At 43.7% G+C, this 20,606-nt stretch overlaps 2 protein-coding genes across 5 annotated transcripts in view; both read right to left on the reverse strand.

Annotated features, from left to right (window-relative positions):
• PLA2R1 (phospholipase A2 receptor 1) overlaps positions 1 to 4,083 on the reverse strand; it is a 117,394-nt gene extending 113,311 nt beyond the window's left edge. Inside the window, exon 1 of one of the 2 annotated variants that reach the window (XM_007127393.4) lies at positions 3,766 to 4,083. In XM_007127393.4, coding sequence (XP_007127455.2) covers positions 3,766 to 3,877 — 112 coding nt within the window. In that variant the 5' untranslated portion in view covers positions 3,878 to 4,083. The remainder of the gene's footprint in view (positions 1 to 3,765) is intronic. The other variant, XM_007127392.4, reaches the window with a different exon arrangement.
• Positions 4,084 to 7,523: 3,440 nt separating this feature from the next.
• The window catches only part of ITGB6 (integrin subunit beta 6), a 147,839-nt gene continuing 134,756 nt past the window's right edge, over positions 7,524 to 20,606 (reverse strand). For all 3 annotated transcript variants that reach the window (XM_055088087.1, XM_028478358.2, XM_028478347.2), the window contains one exon: positions 7,524 to 8,203. In XM_055088087.1, the coding sequence (XP_054944062.1) occupies positions 8,102 to 8,203 (102 nt within the window). In that variant the 3' untranslated portion in view covers positions 7,524 to 8,101. The remainder of the gene's footprint in view (positions 8,204 to 20,606) is intronic.

Here is a 20,606-nt window from a genome sequence, read left to right on the forward strand (position 1 = left end):
CTGGGCCCGTGAGCCATGGCCGCTGGGCCTGCGCGTCCGGAGCCTGTGCTCCGCAGCGGGAGAGGACACGGCAGTGAGAGGCCCACGTACCAAAAAAAAAAAAAAAAAAAAAAAAAAGAATGAGCTATTTTATCAGGTTGCAAGGCTATACAGGGGTCCTCTGCATTAGTGCTTGTAGATACGGTTCACATCCCTACTCTACAATTCCTGTAGGTGCAAGTTACTCAACCTGTCTTCACCTGTGAAGGAAGGGTATGCAGTAATAGCACCCAGCTGGCTGTGGTGAGGGGCATTTTGACCTTTGTATTAGACATGGGAGCTAAGGGGAAAATCTCAGGGTCACAACTCCTCCCCACTGCTGCCTCCAGGGGGTGGCTCTTACCACCCTCTTTCGGAAACCTCTCCTTTGTGGCACCCTCTCTTCACTGCTCCATACTGAGTGCACCGCCCTGAACCTCTTCCTCACGTTCACTGTGTGACTCTAGCAAACACTCCATTGGCCTCCCCACCCCAAGGCCTTTAACTCCCAACACTCTGGCCCAGTGTTTTCTTCAGTGCAGGCTGTGGCCCATTAATGCATCATGAAATCAAAATAGAGTGGAACATTACAAAGCAAAATAGAGTAGAACAGAGTAGAAAAGTAGCAGCACATCATATCAGGAAGGTTGTTTTTTAATGAAACTTTTGTTTCAGACGTATATGTCTGTACTGCTCCAGACGCTCGGTTCCTTGACCCCCTCTGCTCCGAGGACCTTCTTTCACTTGTTCTCACTTTAGTGACCACTTCTGCAACAATAACTTGGACCTGGTCACTACTGAGAATGGACCCACCTCCAAAATTCATTATTTCCATTGTATAATCACTACCCTTCCTGTTCTGCCATCTCTCTCATCTCCTTACTTTCACCCTCACTTCCCTTGGTCATTGGCCATTCAAAAGAGCCTACCTTGACCGTCTCTGAGGACTGACACAGACTTGGGCTCCCTCCACCCCTGCTGCTGGGAAGCTGAGTGCTGTAGGGGAAGCTCTCTTACTATGTTGGTTGGGGCCATTTCACATTTATAATTTTCAGCCCTCAACGTCGCTTCAAAATTCTTTTACTTGCCTCCAGATCATTTCCTTTAGCAACCTCCACAGAGACTATGCCCACTTTTCCCCAGGATGCCCTGTCCCCTTCTTTGATCTCTCTTCTACCCTCCCAGTATCTGGGGTACCTGAATGAAATTATCAAGTTTTAGCACTTGCTAGAAAGAAGGGCTCAGATTTCAGAACCACAATGAGGTCCCTTGCTATAGCAACTAGAGATAGGAGAGAGGCTGCAGACATGCCAAGTACAGTGCTGTGCACAGGGAAGTAATTGTTACAGGGCTGTCAACACGTCAAAATGGTCTGGACTGGCCAGAGGAAGAGGGCACCGTGGTGATACTGAAACAAAAGGACAATACTTGGGTAAGTACTATTATTAGTTCCATTTTTACATATGAGGAAACTGAGGCACAGAGAGCTTAAGAAACTTGCCCAAGGTCACACAGCTGATAAATGGTAGAGGCAGGATTGGAACCCAGACAATCTGGTTCCAGGGCCCATGAACTTAACTACTATATGACACTGCATCTACTGATTTTTTAATACAAATTTATTGGTAAATGACTGAAAAGTCAGCACAATACTCTCCATCATCTGCCTCTCAAGGCTGGGATGCTTATAATAAATAAGAGATCAATCAGTAACACCTATCAAAGAAAGTTTCAGATGAAAAACACTATATGTATAATCTGCCTTGTATTACTACCTATCCCTTATTAGTGGATGTGAAACTGAAATAGGTGCATATTTTCTCCTGGTTGCTCTGGGGATGCCAGTCATGGCTAAGAGTAAGTCAATGTAGTCCAGTGAACACAGTGGCAAACGTAGGCACCCAAACACAGCTAAAAAACACTGCTGTATTTCAGCTTCTACATCTGAAAAATGGATGGCTGGAGTAGACAATGTCTCAGGTCCCTTCTAACGCTAAGATTTTGTTTTTCCATCTTGGGACAAACAGGAAGAACCTGATTTTAAACCCATCTAGATTATACTTGAAATTCCACTGATGTGAGTGCTTGGAGTCAAGGAGGGGAGCCTGTGTGAGGACTGGAGCAGTCAATGTCACACAGTCTCTGTGCTCTTCAGAAATTAGGGGCAGCATTTTCACATCTGAAGAATCTCTATGCCAACTATGTCAAATGCCTTCAGATTTGCAAACTGTCACCTGGAGTGGACAGGAGGTAGTGGATGATTCTAACTTCATAGTGTCCTTGACTATTAAAAAGAAGGCACTGATTAGAAACTATCTCAGCCGGGATTTGGATCTGCTACATATAGAAGGGATTAGCCCATCAGTGCTAATCCTGGCTCAGAGGATCACCAGTGCATTCTCTCTGTGCGGCTAGATTCCAGCTTCTGTCCTCCCGGCTGCTGCCCTGTTCTAGATAGACATGTAGTGCTCAGGCAAGACCCACATTTTAAAATGTAAAGACATAAGCGTGGCACAGCGACTGTTAGTGGAGATGGATCACCCCATGGGGTCACAGGCGCATCTGCAGGAGCATTTTTATTGAACTGACGAAGGAGGTAAGAGGCCTCTGACCTTCGGCCACTTTAGAATAAGAATTGCTCAGCCTGTCCCTGGTAAAGCCTCCTAGGAATGCTAGAGAATACAGTCCAGAGAAGATTACCTCCAAAATGTATACATAATATGTTGAGAGGGGAAAAAAATAAACACGGACATTGGTGACATGTTTTACTCCTTCTGTCCAAGCTTATCCCCAAAGGCTGAGAGTATGGAGGCTGCCTGGAGGCTTCTCCTGGTTTATTTAGCTTCTCCTTACCTCTTTCCTCCCTTCACACGTGGCTTGCACTTTTGCACGCTGGCTCCTTTGCCTCAGAGGCAGCCCATACAGTTATTTACGAAAGCGGGGATCTCTCTTTCTGTCTCTGTCCATAGCCCTTTATGAATCTTACGTACAGTAGGTGCTCAATAAATGTTTGATCAGTTGATCCCGTGTACACGTGTATATGGCAGTGGTAACTCCGCAGGAACTCTCCACTCACTGGCCTGCCGTGTGCCTTGCAAAGGATCACATTTTACCCTCAGTGGTCCTATGTCTGTCACAGGCCCCATTTTTCAAAGAGGAGAAACTGAAGAGCAAAGAGGGTAACTTGCTCCAGCTCACAAGTTCACTGGGGCCACAGGGGCTCCTCTTCCCCATCTGGTCTGAGAGGTGTTAACAGAGAAGATTGTTTTCTTTCCCGAAGGGGAAGAGCGGAGAAGCTAGGCTTGGGGCCACTCCGCAGGTGGCAGCGTACACCCATAGCTCTTGCTTTGGGAGGGGACAAAAATGGGACATCTTTTTGCCATCATTTATCCCGGAGATGGTCCTCCCAAATACGCCGCTCTAGGAAAGTTTACATTCGAAACATCTCCTACCCTCCTACGCGCAGCTTGTCCCCGGCCGCAGCCGAGTCAATCCGCCTGCGAGCCGAGGCCCCGCCCCACGCCGCGCTCCCGACTGAAGCCTGGAGGAAGCGGGGCGGGGGAGGGGGTGCAGGGCCTGTCCCGGTGCAGGACTAGCCCATCCGCAGGGCTTTCTCCGGACGGCAGAGACGCGGGCCACCGTATAATCCCGGCCGCCCTCGCCCGCCCCAGCTTCGCCCCTTCCTCCTCTTGCCCAGCCCCGCCCCCGACGTGCCCATCTGGTCCCTCTGGGCCGGGGGACACTCACCCTGCCACTCGAGAAGCCGCTCGGGGGTGAGTGCCACCGCCGCGCCCTCGGCGGAGCCCGCCGGCACCGCCAGCAGCAGCGGCAGCAGCGGTGGCAGCAGCGACAGCAGCATCGCTAACCACTGGGCTCGCCGGACACTGCGCCCGGCCCTGCGGTGGGGGAGGCGGGACCGCAGCCTCCTCCGCGCTCCACCCCTCCCCCGGGCCTCGCCACCCCTGCGTCCCGGAGATCCACTCCGTCACCGTCACCCACGTCGCCACAGTGTACGGACACTCGGGGTTATGGGCTGGAAGGCGGAAAAGTCTAGGAGATTTTCCCCGCCCTACCCACTCCGGCTTGAAGCAGGAGGAGGAAGAGGGGGTGGACCATCTGCCCATCCCAGAAATTCCTGCCTTTGGGGTGGGGAGAGAGGAGGGGTGAGGCTGCCCCGTGCACGCTCCTCCTGCTTCCAGCCTTCTCTCTCCTTCTTGCGGAGGCCAAATAGGAGTTGGGGGTGAGCGAGTTGAGAATCTCTGGGTCGGGATGTCTGACATCTGGGTTTGCAAGCCACCCGGATTATGGTAAACACTGCGGGTTTGGCAGCAGGCAGCTTAGAGTAAAGCGAGCTGCTCCGTGGACCCAGGCGCGCTGGGAGCGCTCTGGACCTCCTCTCCCCTGGAATGTGGAGCCCAGAGATCCCTGGGGGTGCGCCGGGGTCTCCACCCTCTTTACTCCAGAGTACGCTGAAGGTTCTTCCATTGTTGAGCTCCTCTCCCATTTAAAAACTACCTCCCCCTTCCATCTCCTTGGATCCTCCTAACCCAGCAAAATAGTGGGTTATCCCGTGTTACAGCTGTTACCGCGTTGTCGAAAACCGGTCCAGAAAGGCAAAGTGATTTGCTCTAAGAAGAGGTTACTCCTTAACTTGGCAAAAGTTCCTCCCTAAACTAGGAAAACCCTGACTAGAATGTAGTCTTTCTAAGGGTAGTCTTTCAAATAACTAGCCGAACACTAGAAACATTCAATATTTATGAGAACAGGCTAATGTAAGATCTTTCCTAAATAGTCATTAAACAAAACATTGCTCATGACGCTAGACATTAAAACATAAGAGGAGGGAAGAAAGCAAAAGGGAGCTTTAAAAAAATAAAAGGAAGGTGATGGGGTCTTGGAGAACCTTGCCTTTCTCATCTGCCTGTTGGCCAAGACCAAACCAATATTTTTGAGTAACACTGTCAGCTTTAGACTGAATTGTGTCCCACCAGCTCCCCAATCATATGTGGAAGTCCTAACCCCCCAAATGTAGTTTTATTTGGATATAGGAATTTTAGGAGTTAATCAAATTTAAATGAGGTCTTAAATGTGGGGTCCTAGATAAGGTCGGCTTTATAAGAAGAGGAAGAGAGAGATCTCTTCATCCAGGCACTAAGGAAAGGCCATGTGAGGACACAGCAAGAATGTAGCCATCTGCAAGGTAGGTAGACAGACCTCATCAAAAACCAAAACCTTCAGGAACTTGATCTTGGACTTTCCAGCCTCCAAAACTGTGAGAAATACATTTCTGTTGTTTAAACCACCCTGTCTCTGAGATTTTGTTGAGTCAGCCCAAACAGACTAATAAAACTGTCTTAGCCTGGTTCTCCAGAAAGCAGAGCCTGGGTTGAGATCTCTGGCAGAGAGTGGGATTGAAGATCAGAGTGAAATAAGGAAGCAAGGACAGCTCTACTGCCTTGGCCACTGTCGTAGCAACATGCGCTCAGTCCTGCAGGAACCTCGGAAGGTCTCAGAACTGTCTGTCCTGGGGAGAAGAGGAAAGGGGGAAACATTTATCCTTAGGCTGACCGTCTCTGCTGGTGAAGGTGGTCCTAGTGTTATTAACTCCTCTGCACACTTCCGTAGCAGTGGTAAGCTCCAAGCTTGGTCCCATGCCTTGGCAACCAGAAAGCCCTGCGGCAGGCAGCAACAGGTGCATGGCATGGCCAGAGGTGAGGTGCTGTCACGTTGCCCCAGAGGGAAACTGTGCAGGGCTGGCTGCTGCAGAGGTGGCTGGAGTAAGAGGTGTGGCTGAGAGAATGTGAAAAGTTCCAAAGTGTGCCCTGAGTCAATAGCATATTATTACATATAGAAGTCAGCATCCCTACCTGAAACATGCAGAAAAAGGATGCTTTCAGCATACGAGACTATATAGACCTCAGTCATGATGTACTTATAAATCTCTCCTGTGACTCAGCACTGCATCATGTGTTATGGGAATTACCCCAAAGTATAGATGGTTCAGCCCTGTCTGAGTGGGCTGGCATCTACTGAGGCAGCCGAGCGCGATCCAAGTGGCATAATTAAGTAGGAAAGTGCAGCCTTAATATTAATCTTTGGTGAGGTGCAGTGCAGTGAACGTAAAAGTGGGAGAGGCCAGGAGGGGCTAGAGTGATTGAGCAGGGCTAGATGTGTTCAGATGGGGTGAAGGGTATTTAGGAGGAAGAGGCTGTTCTAGGATGGGAAGAAGCCATGAGAGAAAATACAAAGTCTGGAGTGAGAAACACTTGCACGGGAGAGAGTGAGTAGGCGGGCCTGGCGGAAGCAAAGGGTGGCTACTGGGCAGCCTGGCAAAGGAGGTCGGTCACTGGGATGCTGGACTACCTCCCACTGGCTGTGGGATCCTGGTGAGACATCCACCTGCTACAGGCTTCAGTTGTATCCTCTCTCTAGTGGGGGGAAAAAAGCCTTCCCTGACCCAGAGCAGATAATATTCCAAAGTAGCAGAGCTATGAATATGAGCAGGATAAAGAGGAGAAACCAGCCATATTTCGTCTTCAAAGCAATTAGCGTAATGAAGAATGGTGATGACAGCTTCCTGGCCTACTGACACCAAATTTCCTATTCAATGATTAGAAGATTCCAGAAGGGCTCGTTTTCATCTCTTTGAGGTGGAAATCTGTGGCAAAAACTTTTACGCCTTCAAGAAAATGATCTTTCGGGCTTCCCTGGTGGCGCAGTGGTTGAGAGTCCGCCTGCCGATGCAGAGGACACGGGTTCGTGCCCCAGTCAGGGAAGATCCTGCATGCCACGGAGCGGCTGGGCCCGTGAGCCACGGCCGCTGGGCCTGTGCGTCTGGAGCCTGTGCTCCACAATGGGAGAGGCCACAACAGTGAAAGGCCCGAGTACCGCAAAAAAAAAAAAAAAAAAAAAAAGATCCTTCCGCATACCCGGGTCTCGCGTCTGTTTCAGATTCAGGAGGTAGGGTAGTGTGATGGTGAAAGTAGGTGCTTTGCTACTTACCAGCCGGTTACTTAGTCTCCTTAGCCTCAGTTTCCTTCCGTGTAAGATGCAGATGGTACTATTTGCTGCTGTATTAAATGAGATAAGATTGTGCAGTGCTTGGGACAGAGTCTAGCATATTTTCAATGTCCTTTCATGGGAGCTGTGAGGGTGGGGGGAGGAAGCGGGGCAGCAAAGAGCCAAGGGGAGCTCAGGAGCGAGCTCTGCAGAGCTCTGTCCTGCTGAAATGATGTCTCCTGCCCCCTGCGGCCCAGAACACCTGCACCTGCAGGCCTTGTACATCTTCCATCATTTTGAATTAGAATTACTTCTTTATTTATAGCTGTCACCTGAATGTAGGTTCCTTGAGGAACCCACTACATTTTCCTTCTCTTTGATTCTCCAGGGCAGCACAGTTCCTGGCACTTAGTAAATTCTCCAAAAGTCTCTGCTGTGTGAATGAAGGAGGGAAGGAAGGAAGGAAGGAGGTGGACAGGAATATAGTGTATGGAGTCATTTGAAACTTGAGAAAAATATTAGAAACCTGAATGATGTTGAATGAAAATGGTGAAGAAGATTCAGGGATTTAAAACTTACTTAATGTGTGGGTTATGGTGAGGGTCAAGATTAACAAATGTATTTTGAGCACTGTAGGAATCAGAGTCTCCGCAAGAAAGGGTGAGACCCTGATTTATAGTGGTTTATAGTGAAACACTATTTACAAGGTTATGGGCAGAGTTAAGGGAGCCAAAACAGGAAGGGAAAGACCTAGGTTCTAGCCAGTGCTGGAAGCTGTCATGACTGTATCGGGGCCTGAAGGAACCTGGCAGGGAGCAGTTATAGGGGCCTTCTGAGAGCTGTACCTCTGCGACAGGGGCCATCTGGCAGGACAGGAGAAGAGCAATTGTTAGCAAACTGGAGCCTGTCAGGGAGGAAGCTGAGAAAATGAAGAGCCTGTCCCTTCTTCTCCTGCCCTCTGATCTCTTCCAATTGGCTGACCCAGCCGGGAGTCAGTGGTCCAGGAGTCCACAGAAGTCAGCTTTCCAGAACACAGCGCAGGGTGGAGAACTATGGACGGTGAGTCTGGAGAGACAGACAGTGACTATGAACGTGAGCGTCTTCTGTCCATCGCAGTACTGGTGTGGAGGATGCAACAGAGAGCAGCGTGTGATGAGTCCTTGACCACGATCACAGAGTTCTGAGTCTGGGGGAGAAACAAATAGGTAGACAAGCAATTACAATAACAAACTAATACAATAACAATTACAATGCATGTCATGATATGAGAATGCGTCTGAAACTTGACAAGTACTTAGAAGGGCCACTCTCCAAAGCTTGAGGCTCAGAGAAAGTGATGCCAAGAAAAAGTGACATCCAAATTGGCACCTTGAATAACTAGCTAACTTCAGAAGATATGCTTAAGAGAATGAAAGGAAAAGCCACCAACTGGGACAAAATATCTGCAAATCATATACCTGATAAAGAACTTGTATCTGGAATATATAAGGAACTCTCCAACTCAATAATAATAAAAAAAAAAACCCCAAATATCAAATGGGCAAAAGATTTGAGTAGATACTTTACCAAAGAAGATGAACAGATGGCAAATAAATACATGAAATGATTTCCAAGACCATTAGACATTAGGGAAATACAAATTTAAACCACAGTGATGTACTTCTACACATCTATTAGAATGGTTAAAATTAGAAAGACTGACCACACTAAGTGCCAGCAAGGATGAGGAGAAATTGGAACTCTTACCCACTGCTGATAGGAATGTAAAATGGTGCAAACACTTTGGAAAATTGTTTGATGGTCTTTTAAGAAGTTAAAAAAAAAAAAACCATAAAACTGCTTTGTTTCCTAGAACTGCTGTGACAAAGCACCATAAACTGGGTGGCTTGAAACAACAGGAATTAGTTCTCTCACAATTTTGTAGGCCAGAACTCCAAAATCAAAGTGTCGGCAGGATTGGTTCCATCTTGAACGTCTGAGGGACAGTCTGTTCCATGCCTCTCAACCAGCTTCTGGTGGTTGCTGGCAATTCTTAGCATCACTTGGCTTGTGGTACAACATCATATGGATTTCTTCCCTTTATATCTCTCTTAAAAAAACATCAGTATTGCATTTAGGGACCACTCTGATCCAGTATGACCTGATGGTAACTAATTACATCTGAATATACCCTATTTCCAAATAAAGTCACATTCTGAGGTTCCATGTGGACATGGTTTTGGGGGGACACTATTCAATCCAGTACAACAACCATATGATCCAGCCGTTCCACCCTTAAGTGTTTACTCAAGAAAGATGAAAACACATGTCCATATAAAGTTTGTACATGAATGTTCATAGCAGCTTTATTTGTAATGGCCCAAAAGTGTACACAACTCAGATATCCAGCAACGGATGATTAGATAAATAGATTTAGGTATATCCATGCAATGGAACCCTGCTCAGCAATAAAAAGGAATGAACAGATGATGCGTGTAACAATGTGGTTGCATCTTGAAATAATTATGCTGAGTGAAAGAGCTAGGCAAAAAGGAGTACATACTTTATGATTCAATTTCCATAAAATTCTAGAAATTATAAACTAAAATGTGGTGACAAAAAGCAGGTGAGTGGTTGCCTGGGAATGGGAATGGGGGGCTGATGGGAGAGGAGAGACTTAGCTGAGCAGAAAAGTGTTCCAGAACAGAGGGAATAGAGGCAAGAGTGGACATGAGGTGTTTGAGAAGTTCTTTTAGCAGGGAGATTGGGTACTGAGGTGGGAGGTTCTAGGAACATTAGGGCTAAATAGGAAAGCTGAGATTAGGTCTTAAATCATGTTAAAAAACCTTTATGCTAGAGCCAGCAGGGAGCCATTAGGGGGTTTCATTGTGACCAGATTTATGTGTTACATATTAGAAAGAACATTCCTGCCATAGTATGGAGAATGGACTGGAGGTGAGCAATTCATAAGGGTTAAGAGGCTGCAGCAGGATCCTGGATAAAGAGATGGCTCTTGTCTGGACTAGAAAGGAGAGAGTAGAAGACTGGGGAAAGTGAACACACCTTGCGAGATGTATAAGAGGAAGGATCAGATCAACAGGACTTAGTGTTTGAGCGGGTGTGTTGGGGAGAAAGAGAGCGTTATCAAGAATGATGTCCCACTTCTGGCATGGCAACCTAGTGGCTTCATCCTCTGAGAAACAAGTTTGGGGATGGAGTAGGGTTTCAGTCTGGGATATGTTGAGAGGCTGGTGAAGATGTCTAGGGGGCAGTTCCATATATGGGTATTAAAGTCAGAAAGCATAGATTTGGAAGTTATCTGTTGTTGATAATTAAAACCATGGGAGTAGATGTGATTGTTGTAGGTCAAGAGAAAAGAGGAGAGCCTGAAAAGAATCATAGGGAACAACATTTGGGGATAGCTAGAGAAACAGACTGAGAAGGAGTTAGGTGTCTGGAAGCTGGGGAAGAGTGTTTCAAGGACAGAATCATTGACAGCTCCATATTCTCTGGAGACATCAATGGATTTAAGGGCAGAAATGTGCACTGGATTTGGGGACGAGGAGGGTAATTATGACCTTGGGGAGAGTGCTCCTAATGGTTGGAGGAGAAGGGACATCAGTGGTTTGGGGATGACTAGGAGCAAAGACACCAAGGGTAGATGACTCTTCCCAGTAGTTGGTGGCTGTAGGAAGCAGGAGATGTAGCTGTACAGGCTGTGCGTATATGGTTGGGGATGAGGGTGAACCGGTTGCTGTTATTTTTGTTACTTTGTTATTTTTTAGATGAGAGACTTGAGCACACCTAAATGCTGATGGGAAGGATCCAGCAGAGAGGGGCAATTCAAAGATACTTACTGTTGGAAAATTCAGAGTGAGGTCCTTGAGAAGGAAGAAGTTTCCAGAGCAAAAAGTGAAAGGATTCACTTTAGAAAGGAAGGTGATGCCTCCCGTTATAGCAGGAGTATAGGAAATAATGGTTGTAGACACAGGTAAATCTGTAAAGTGAAGGTAGAGTTGAGAGTTCTCTCCTCTGCTAAGTTCTAGTTTCTCTGTGAAGTAGCAGGGGTGTTCATCTGCTGAGGATGAGTGGAGAGCTGGAGTTGGGGAGAGGAGGTGAGATTGGCTCTGATGTCCTCAGAGAGGGCTGCTGGGGAAATGTGGCTGGAAATCTGGGCATAACCAGGGGCCCAGAAGTGGTCAGGGACTATGATCTTAGAGTGGATTTTTTTTTTCTTTTTCTTTTTTTTCTTTTTTTTTTTTTTTGCGGTACACGGGCCTCTCACTGTTATGGCCTCTCCCGTTGCGGAGCACAGGCTCCGGACGCGCAGGCTCAGCGGCCCTGGCTTATGGGCCCTGCCGCTCGGCGGCACGTGGTATCTTCCCGGGCCGGGGCACGTACCCGTGTCCCCTGCATCAGCAGGTTTACGGGCCCAGCCGCTCCGCGGCATGTGGGATCTTCCCAGACCAGGGCACAAACCCGTGTCCCCTGCATCGGCAGGCGGACTCTCAACCACTGCACCACCAGGGAAGCCCAATTTTTTTTCTTAATGATGCTCAGTAGCCCAGGTACCTGCAGGGAGAAGGTGGACGCTGGGCTTCATCCAGATTGATGTCACCCAATCAGGATATTACCTACAGGGAGTTGAAGATATTGGCAGGAGAGAAGTTGATGATGATGATGGGATCTCACAGGACGTGGCTCCATGATCACAGGGGGACAAGCAGAGGCAGACAGAGGGGGCTCTGGGGCCATACTGCCAGTCTCAGACCCTGGGTTTGTCATCTGCTGGTTGTATGACTAGGGCAGGTTTTATCTCCAGGTGCCTTAGTTGCCTCATCTGCAAACTTGGAGCAATAATAGTGCCATTTCATTGGTCTGTTATGGAGATTAAAAGAGTAAATACCTGGAAGCGGCTTAGAACAGTGACTGGAAGAGTAAACACTCAGCAAAGGTAGTTTTTATTATTGTTATTACTTGCATAAAAAAATATGTGGGGGGCAAGCAAAGAATGAGGATTGATTTGGTCTCTTGCTGGGTAGAGAGAAAAGCCATATGATAGACCTTGTTTCTTCCATGGGGCTGCCATTTCTGGAGTGCTTGCTGTATGCACAGCGTGGTGGTGAAGAGGTAAGTCTGCCTGGGTGGGAGTCTGCTCTGTGACCTACACCAAATCACTGTGCCTCGCCCGGCCTCTCTTTCTTTTCTGTAAAAGGGAGAACTACAGGTGCCCACCCCATAATATAATACATGCAAAACACACCAAACCTGGCAAGTAGTGAGTGCTCATGAGATGTTACTACAATTATTAGATAATACCCTCAACGGTTACACTGTGAAGTAGGTATTATTACAGTCATTATATACTGATGAGGATACTGAGAGCTTAAATGACTTATTGTTAAAGCCCTACCCTGAACTACTCATTAACTTCACGTAATAAGCTATCTCATTAAGAGGAAACTGTACTGTAGATAAAAGAGAATATTGGTTTACATAAGACATGAGTTTTCTAACCTATTTAATATGTACTTTCAGCAGCTTTCCCCCAGCCATTTATTAAACACTTCTGGATGTGTTCAAAATATTGCTTTATGTTGTGATTTACCAGTACTGTGGAATTTTAACTAATAACACCCACAGTGACTGGAGTACTAAGGGGTGAAAACAAGTAAAAATTCATTGGGCTAAGGGCCAATTTCCATAATGAGTTAATGAACTAGTTTTTCACCTTAGTCTGGGCAGCACTTTATATCAATTTAATTCAATTAACGGCTTTCCCAGTGTGTGGTATTTAGCCAGAAAGTTCCACTCACTTGGAAGTTTTAGCTGAGCCTCTGTCTTGACTGGGTCTTCACAGGGTATCTTAAGTCTCCCCTGTCCGCACACAGCCTAATTTCCGCATATACTCATGCTCTCCTCTGCTTCTCACACGTAACCTCGTAGAGGATGTGCAGAGGTAGCAGGCAAAGGGGCACCATCTGTAGAGGAAAGAGGAGACCCCTCCGGGGAGCATGTCACATGTTTGCTGAAACCCAGCTGGCCCAGTGGTGCTCAGCCCTCACCGTGGTCAGAGTCCCCTGGAGAACTTTTGAAAAGCACCAATACGGAGGCCCCTACCCCCAGCGATTCTGATTCAAGGAAGCTCCCAAAGTGATTGTAATGTGCAGCTGGGGTGGGGAACGTCTCGCTTCTCCCATGAACGCGCATTGGATTCTGAATAGATGAGGGCAGGAGGTAATGTCTGGCACTTGAAAAAAAAAGTGAAACCGACAAGAGACCTCTCAGTTCAGGGAGAGAGGTGAGTTTTAGATGTAAAGTTTCCACTTGGCTGTGTTGTAATCACACAGGGAGGGAGAAGCAAAGTATGGGCAGCCACCGCAGACCGCGAGACCTGGCCTGGCTGTCACGGGGTATGGGACTGCCTGACGCTAGGGGCCCCATTTGGAAACTTGTGCTACCAAAGAGCCTTCTCCAGCCGTGCATCTCTGGTTGTCACCCTGCAGGCTATAACTTTCCAGAACTTAATGGGAAAGCCTAGTGATGGGTCAATATTTATTTTACCATTTATTAATCATTTTCTAGTAATTTAGATATCCTATTCCATTTAATATTCAGGAAAGTGCGTAAGGTAGTTTTTGTAATCACCAATGCACCTTTTAAATAGAAACAATAACAAAATAGAGGGGTGGCTGCACCTTTTGATTTCATCTAAAGAATTCCCTGATAAGTTGAAGCAGAGTCTGTGGGTGTGTTCACATGTTGAAGGACTAGGTAAAGGGAGGAGGAGGAGAGAGAGCAGGGTAGAGGTGATGGGTTAAAAATTCTTCTTCCATTATTTCTCAGCTGTGTTCCTTTGGTCAAATTACATAATCTTGCTGAGTTTCCTCACTATATAAATAAAAAAAAACCTACCATAAAAATTTCCAGCAGAAGAAAGAGAAAACAAGTTGCCTTCCTACTCAAGACACCGATTTTGCTACATTCCACCCAACACACCAGAGAATTTCTGGGAAGTTGGTTTTCCTTCCACTCAGACTTGTGTGGAAAGAGGTTACATTAAAGAAGATCTTGTCCTCGTCCAAAAAGACGGCAGCCTTACAATGCAATATTTTCTCCAAAACGCAAAGAGCAGAAGATATAAAGAAGCAAAAACAGGAGAGATGGGCTTCCCTGGTGGTGCAGTGGTTGAGAGTCCGCCTGCCGATGCAGGGGATACGGGTTCGTGCCCCGGTTCGCGAAGATTCCACTTGCCGCGGAGCGGCTGGGTTTGTGAGCCATGGCTGCTGAGCCTGCGCGTCCAGAGCAAAAAACAGGAGAGATGACAATGGTTATATTTATAGTTAAAGTTGGTATTAAACATTGATTTTTTTGATCTTCTGAAAACTGATTTATAAATCATTTTTCTATTGAAAATGTTTTGAAATGGCATTTACCCATCACACAGATGACTATTTAAAAATGGATAAGTTTATGTCATATTTTCTTGCTTTTGCACCTTTAAAATAAGGTGCTTTTATTTTGCACTCTAAGTTAAAAGTTGTTTATTACTTTATTTGGTAATACCTAATTACAATTTTGAAAATATGATAGTTGTAGTCTGATTTGTTGCCTTTTGGATCTTTTACTCCATCTTCCCTTGGTATTCACATTCAGCAGTGACTTCATGTTAACATAGATTTTTATTCTCTTAATCAAGTTGCTCTTATGTAGGTCATGCCAATGTCTGGCATTCATGTCTTTTAAAAGGCTAAATTTTAATAATCCTTTTAACTTTCCAGCTTCTTTCTTTCATTGACTTGAAATGAAGTACTACTCGGTAGTGAATTCCTTTCAAGGTGACTACAAATACCAACTTTCTTTCCTTTGCCACGTACTATAAATTAACATCCTCTGATCATACTATTCCAGCTCTTCACATGTTTTCTTTTCATCATACTTGTTCTTCCTAGTGCAGTTTTCAAACAATGAGTTCTTCTCCGCCCACATGTTCAAATTCAGTTAGTTGTATTTCTCTGGATTGACTAATGTTGTGAACTTCCAATTTGTGAACAAAATAGATTTCTGTATTTAGCAACTTTCTACTCCTCTGGAACCTAGTGTGTCTGATGTCATATTTTCTTGCTTTTGCACCTTTAAAATAAGGTGCTTTTATTTTGCACTCTAAGTTAAAAGTTGTTTATTACTTTATTTGGTAATACCTAATTACAATTTTGAAAAAAAAAAAAAAAACCTACAATAAAATCTTACCATTCAGGGTTGTTGTAAAATGAGAAATAACGTGAGTCGAATGCCACGCACCAGCAGGGACACCCAGATACTCTGGGACCCACAGCCATTCTGCAGGAGGGAAAATGATCCCAATGGATCAGGGGCAGAGAGTCTATGGTGTGTTCCTACTTGTCTTATCATGTGTGCTTGGAGGGTTGGAGACTTGTCAAGTTTTATTTCTAAGACAATTCAAAATGTTAAAGCTCAGTGTGGAAGAAAAAATAGACATGAGATAGTCATGGGGCTATGAAAAGGAACTAGACAAAGTCTTTACCTGCCCTTCTTAGTTTAAACCAGTTAAGTATTAAAGTCCAGGGTAGCTTTCTGAAGCTACACTGCAAAGCTAAGTGAATAGAGCACTGAGAACGTGGCAAACCTGTTTTATATTGCTCGGCTTCTAGAATCTTCCAAGGCATGCTGCTTAGCTTTTCCATACCTTAACAATTTTTCTAAGTTAAAACAGGAGTCACAGTGTTGTCGAATGTATGGATTTTGTAAAAGGGGAAGATATGATTAGCTAAATGACCAGGAATTTGTGAATATAACTTAATTTTTCCTGTATTAAATCAACATATAGTTTTGTTCCTGCATAGTGGCTTTGTTTTCATTTTATTACTAGAAAAAAAGCAATTTATTAATATAAGGCCAGAAACCTCAGCCTTTTAAACTAAGATTGATGGGCTAAATAACATTTTTAGCATATTCCTAGTGAATCCAGTGAATTAGAAAATTATAGGAGACCTTTATTGAGATGAAATTGACAAACAATAAACTACATAAATGTAAAATGTACAATTTAAGAATTTTTGACATATCTTTACACCCATGAAGCTGTTATCATAATCAAGAGAGTGAACATATCCATCATCCTTCCTAATTCCACTGTGATGCTTGGTAAGCCCTCTCTTCTATTCCTCCCCATCCCAGACCCCAGTCAAATATAGATTTGCTTTCTGTCACTATAGATTAGCTTGAAATTTCCAGAATTTCATATAAATGAAATCATATAGCATATGCTTTTTTGGGGGTCTGGTTTCTTCACTCAATATCATTATTTGCAAATATAGCCATATTGTTGCATACATTAAAATTTCAATTATTTTTTATTGCTGAGTCATATTCCATTGTATGGATATACCACAGTCTGTTTATCCATTTACATATTGATAGATATTTGGGTTGTTTCTAGTATTGTGCTATTATAAATAAAGTTGCGAAGAACACTCATGTATAAATCCTCACGTGGACACATCCTTTCACTTTTCTTGAGTAAATACCTACAAGAAGAATAACTGGATAACAGAGTAGTTATGTATTTAACTTTTTAAGAAACTACCAAATTGTTTTCCAAAGTGGTTGTACCATTTTACCTTCCCACCAGTAGTATGTGAGTTTCTGTTCCTCCATATCCTCCTCACTGTTATGGGTTGAATTCTGTCCTTCCAAAAGATGTTAAAGTCCTAATCCTCAGTACTTGTGACCTTATTTGGAAATGAGGTTTTTACAGGTGATCAAGTGAAGATGAGGTCATCGTGACATTTGGACAGAGAGACAGGCATGCATACAGGGAAAATACCATGTGAAGATGAAGGCAGAGATTACGGTGATACATCTACAAGCTAAGGAATGCCAAAGAATGCCAGAAAACCACCAGAAGCTAGGAAAGGGGCATGGAACAGATCTTTCCTTCACAGCCCTCAGAAGGGACCAACCTTCTGACACTTTGACTTTGGACTTCTAGCCTCCAGAACTGTGAGACAATAAATCTTGTTGTTTAAGCTACCTAATTTGTATTACTTTGTTATGGGAGCCCTTGGAATTTAATATTCTTGTCAACACTTGGTATGGTCAGTCTTTTAAATTTTAGCCATTCTAATAGGAGTATAGTGATATTTCATTGTGGCTTAAATTTGCATTTCTCATACAGCATCGTGCTGTATGTAATTAATAAGTTTATGTATTGTTATGTATTGAAATTTGCTAAGAGAGTAGATCTTAGGTGTCCTCACCAAAAAAAAAAAAAAAAAGAGGTAACTATGTGAGGTGATGGATATGATAATTAACTTTATCATGGCAATCATTTCACAATGTATACATATATTGTATAATTTAAATGGATACAGTTTTATTTGTCAATTATACCTCAATTTAAAATAAATAAATTTGCATTTCTCTAATGACTAGTGATGTTGAAAATCTTTTCATATACTTATTTGATAACCATATATCTTCTTTGGTGGAGTAGCTGCTCAAATATTTTGCTCATTTTTTATTTGATTGTTTTCTTATTACTGAGGTTTGAGAGTTTTTAATATGTTGTGGATATGAGTTTTTTATCAGATATATAATTTGCAAATATTTTCCCCAGACTGTATCTTATTTGTTCATTCTCTTAATATTGTCTTTTGAAGCGCAGAAATTTTAGATTCTGATAAAGTTCACTTTATCAATTTATTCTATTATGGATCATGCTTCTGAAATCTAGTTATCTTTGCCTAATCCAAGGTCATGATGATGTTCTGTGCTTTCTTCTAAATACTTTATATTTTAAGACTTTACTTTTAGATCTCTGGTCCATTTTGAGTTAATATTTGTTACTATGAGGTTCATTTGTTTACACATGAATACGCCCATTTGATTTTAAATATTGTGAGATTCAATTTGCTAACATTTTGTTTAGAATTTTTTCCATTTATGTTCATGAAGGATATTGGTCTTTAGTTCTCTTTTCTTGTAATGTTTTACCTGGCTTTGGTATCAGATTAATGCTGGCCTCAAAGAATGCTTTGGGAAGTATTCCCTTCTCTTCAATTTTCTGGAAAAGTTTGGGTAGAATTGGTAGGTATTTTTTCTTCCTTAAGCGTTTGGTAGCATTCATCTGTGATGCTATCTGGGCCTGATGTTTTCTTTGTGAGAAGGTTTTTATTATAATTTCAATTTCTTCTGCAGATATAAGGCAATTTGGGTTACCTATTTTTTTTTTTCTTGAACAAACTTTGGTAGTTCTTGTCTTTCAAGGAATATTTCCATTTTATATAAGCTTTCAAATTTATAGGCATAAAGTTGTTCATAATAGTCCCTTATTTATTCATTTAATATCTGTAGAATCTATAGTGATGTCACCAATCTCATTCCTGATATTGGTAACTTGTGTTCTCTCTTTTTCTTTCCCTCATCAATCTGGCTAAAGGTTTACCAATTTTATTTACCTTAAAGAAGCTTTTGGTGTATTGATTTCCTCTATTGTTTTCCTGTTTTCTATTTCATTGGTTTTCAGTTTGATCTTTATTATTTCCTTTCTTCTGCTTACTTGTGCTTTATTTTTTTCTTCTTTTTCAGGTTATTAAAGTAGAAGCCTGAGTTCATTGATTTGAGACCTTTCTTGTTTTCTAATATAAGCATTTATTGCTATAAATTCCCTCTAATTACTGCTTTGGTGGCATGTTATGTATTCTGGTATATTGTACTTTCATTCAGTTCAAAACCTTTCTAACTTTCATTTTGAGTTCTTCTTTGACCATGGGTTACTTAGAAGTGTGTTATTACTTTCCAAATATTCGAGGATTGTCCAGATATCTTTTTGCTATTAATTACTAATGAAATTCCTTGGTCGAAGAAGACACTTTATGACTTAAGTCCTTTTTTTTTTTTTTTTTTTTCAGTACGCGGGCCTCTAACTGTTGTGGCCTCGCCCGTTGTGGAGCACAGGCTCTGGACGCACAGGCTCAGTGCCCATGGCTAACGGGCCCAGCCACTCCGTGGCACGTGGGATCCTCCCAGACCGGGGCATGAACCCATGTCCCCTGCATCGGCAGGCGGATTCTCAACCGCTGCGCCACCAGGGAAGCCCCTCGACTTAAGTCCTTTTAAATTTATTGAGATTCGTTATATGGCCTGGAGGAGTATGGTCTATTATGCTAAATATTTTTTTGTGTGAAAATTATAGTACCTTGTTTATTTATATCATACCTGTTGTAAGCATCTGTAATTATTTTTTTAATTAATTTTTATTGGAGTATAGTTTCTGCTGTACAGCACAGTGAATCAGTTACACACATACATATATCCACTCTTTCTTAGATTCTTTTCCCATACAGGCCATTACAGAGTATTGAGTAGAGTTCTTTGTGCTATATAGTAAGTTCTTATTAGTTATCTATTTTATATATAGTAGTACGTATATGTCAATCCCAATCTCCCAATTTATCCCTCCCCCTCCTCACCTTTCCCCCTTGGTAGCCATAAGTTTGTTTTCTACATCTGTGACTCTGCTTCTGTTTTGTAAATAAGATCATTTGTACCATATATTTTAGATTCCATGTATAAGTGATATCATATTATATTTGTCTTTCTCTGTCTTACTTCACTCAGTGTGACAGTCTCTATGTCCATCCATGTCACTGCAATTATGCTAAATATTTCATGTGTGCTTAAAAAGATCATGTCTTCTTCTGTTTTTGGGTAGAGTGTTCTAGAAATGTTAATTAAGTAAGCTGGGACAATTGTAGGACTGTATGGTCAGGCCACCCAAATGGCTGTTCTCTTGCTTTCCTTACATTCCCTGCTGGAGCAGTCCCTGCCTTACCTACACCCTATTCATCTGACTGACCTTCCCTTTTAATCATAGAGCCTAATCAGTAAATGCCTACCTACTTGCCTCCTGCAACAGCTAGTGGTTGTTCTAATCTTTAGGTCAGAACTCTCTCCAATATGATAGTTTGTCAAAGGGTCATTGAGAGGCATGCTCCTCTGCTCGTTTCTCTGGTAACCGATGAGCCAACCTGACGTCAACTTCTGTTATAACTGGTAACCTCCCTCTCCCCAGGTAGCAAAGACTGCTGCCTTGTCTTGCCCACCATCTGACTCACTGGGTAGGGTGTTGCTCCAGGACCTTGCTTCAGACACGTAAGATTCCCTCCATCCATTAAACCATTGATGTCTCTGTCGCTGGCTCCGGGCTCTTTCTTCAGTCTTGAGGCTGGGCAAACAGAGGGCTTGCAAGCCTGCAGGATACAGCCCAACAGGGACTCACCTTGTTTGTTTCCTATATCTCAGGAATAACTGCCCTTTAATGCCTGATGTCCATTGTCTTGAAAAACCATTGTTTCATGTATTTTATTTGTTTGTTTTTGTTTATACAAGTGGCAAGGTAAATCTGGTTGGTCCCTGTTACTCTGTCTTTTGTTGAAAGCAGAAATGTCTTTTTTTTTTTTTTTTTTTGCTGTACGCGGGCCTCTCACTGCTGTGGCCTCACCCCCTGCGGAGCACAGGCTCCGGACGCGCAGGCTCAGCGGCCATGGCTCACGGGCCGCGACCCGCCCCGGCGCCTTTGGTGCCCC

This window comes from Physeter macrocephalus, chromosome 2, assembly GCF_002837175.3.
Source record: "Physeter macrocephalus isolate SW-GA chromosome 2, ASM283717v5, whole genome shotgun sequence".
NCBI lineage: Eukaryota > Metazoa > Chordata > Mammalia > Artiodactyla > Physeteridae > Physeter > Physeter macrocephalus.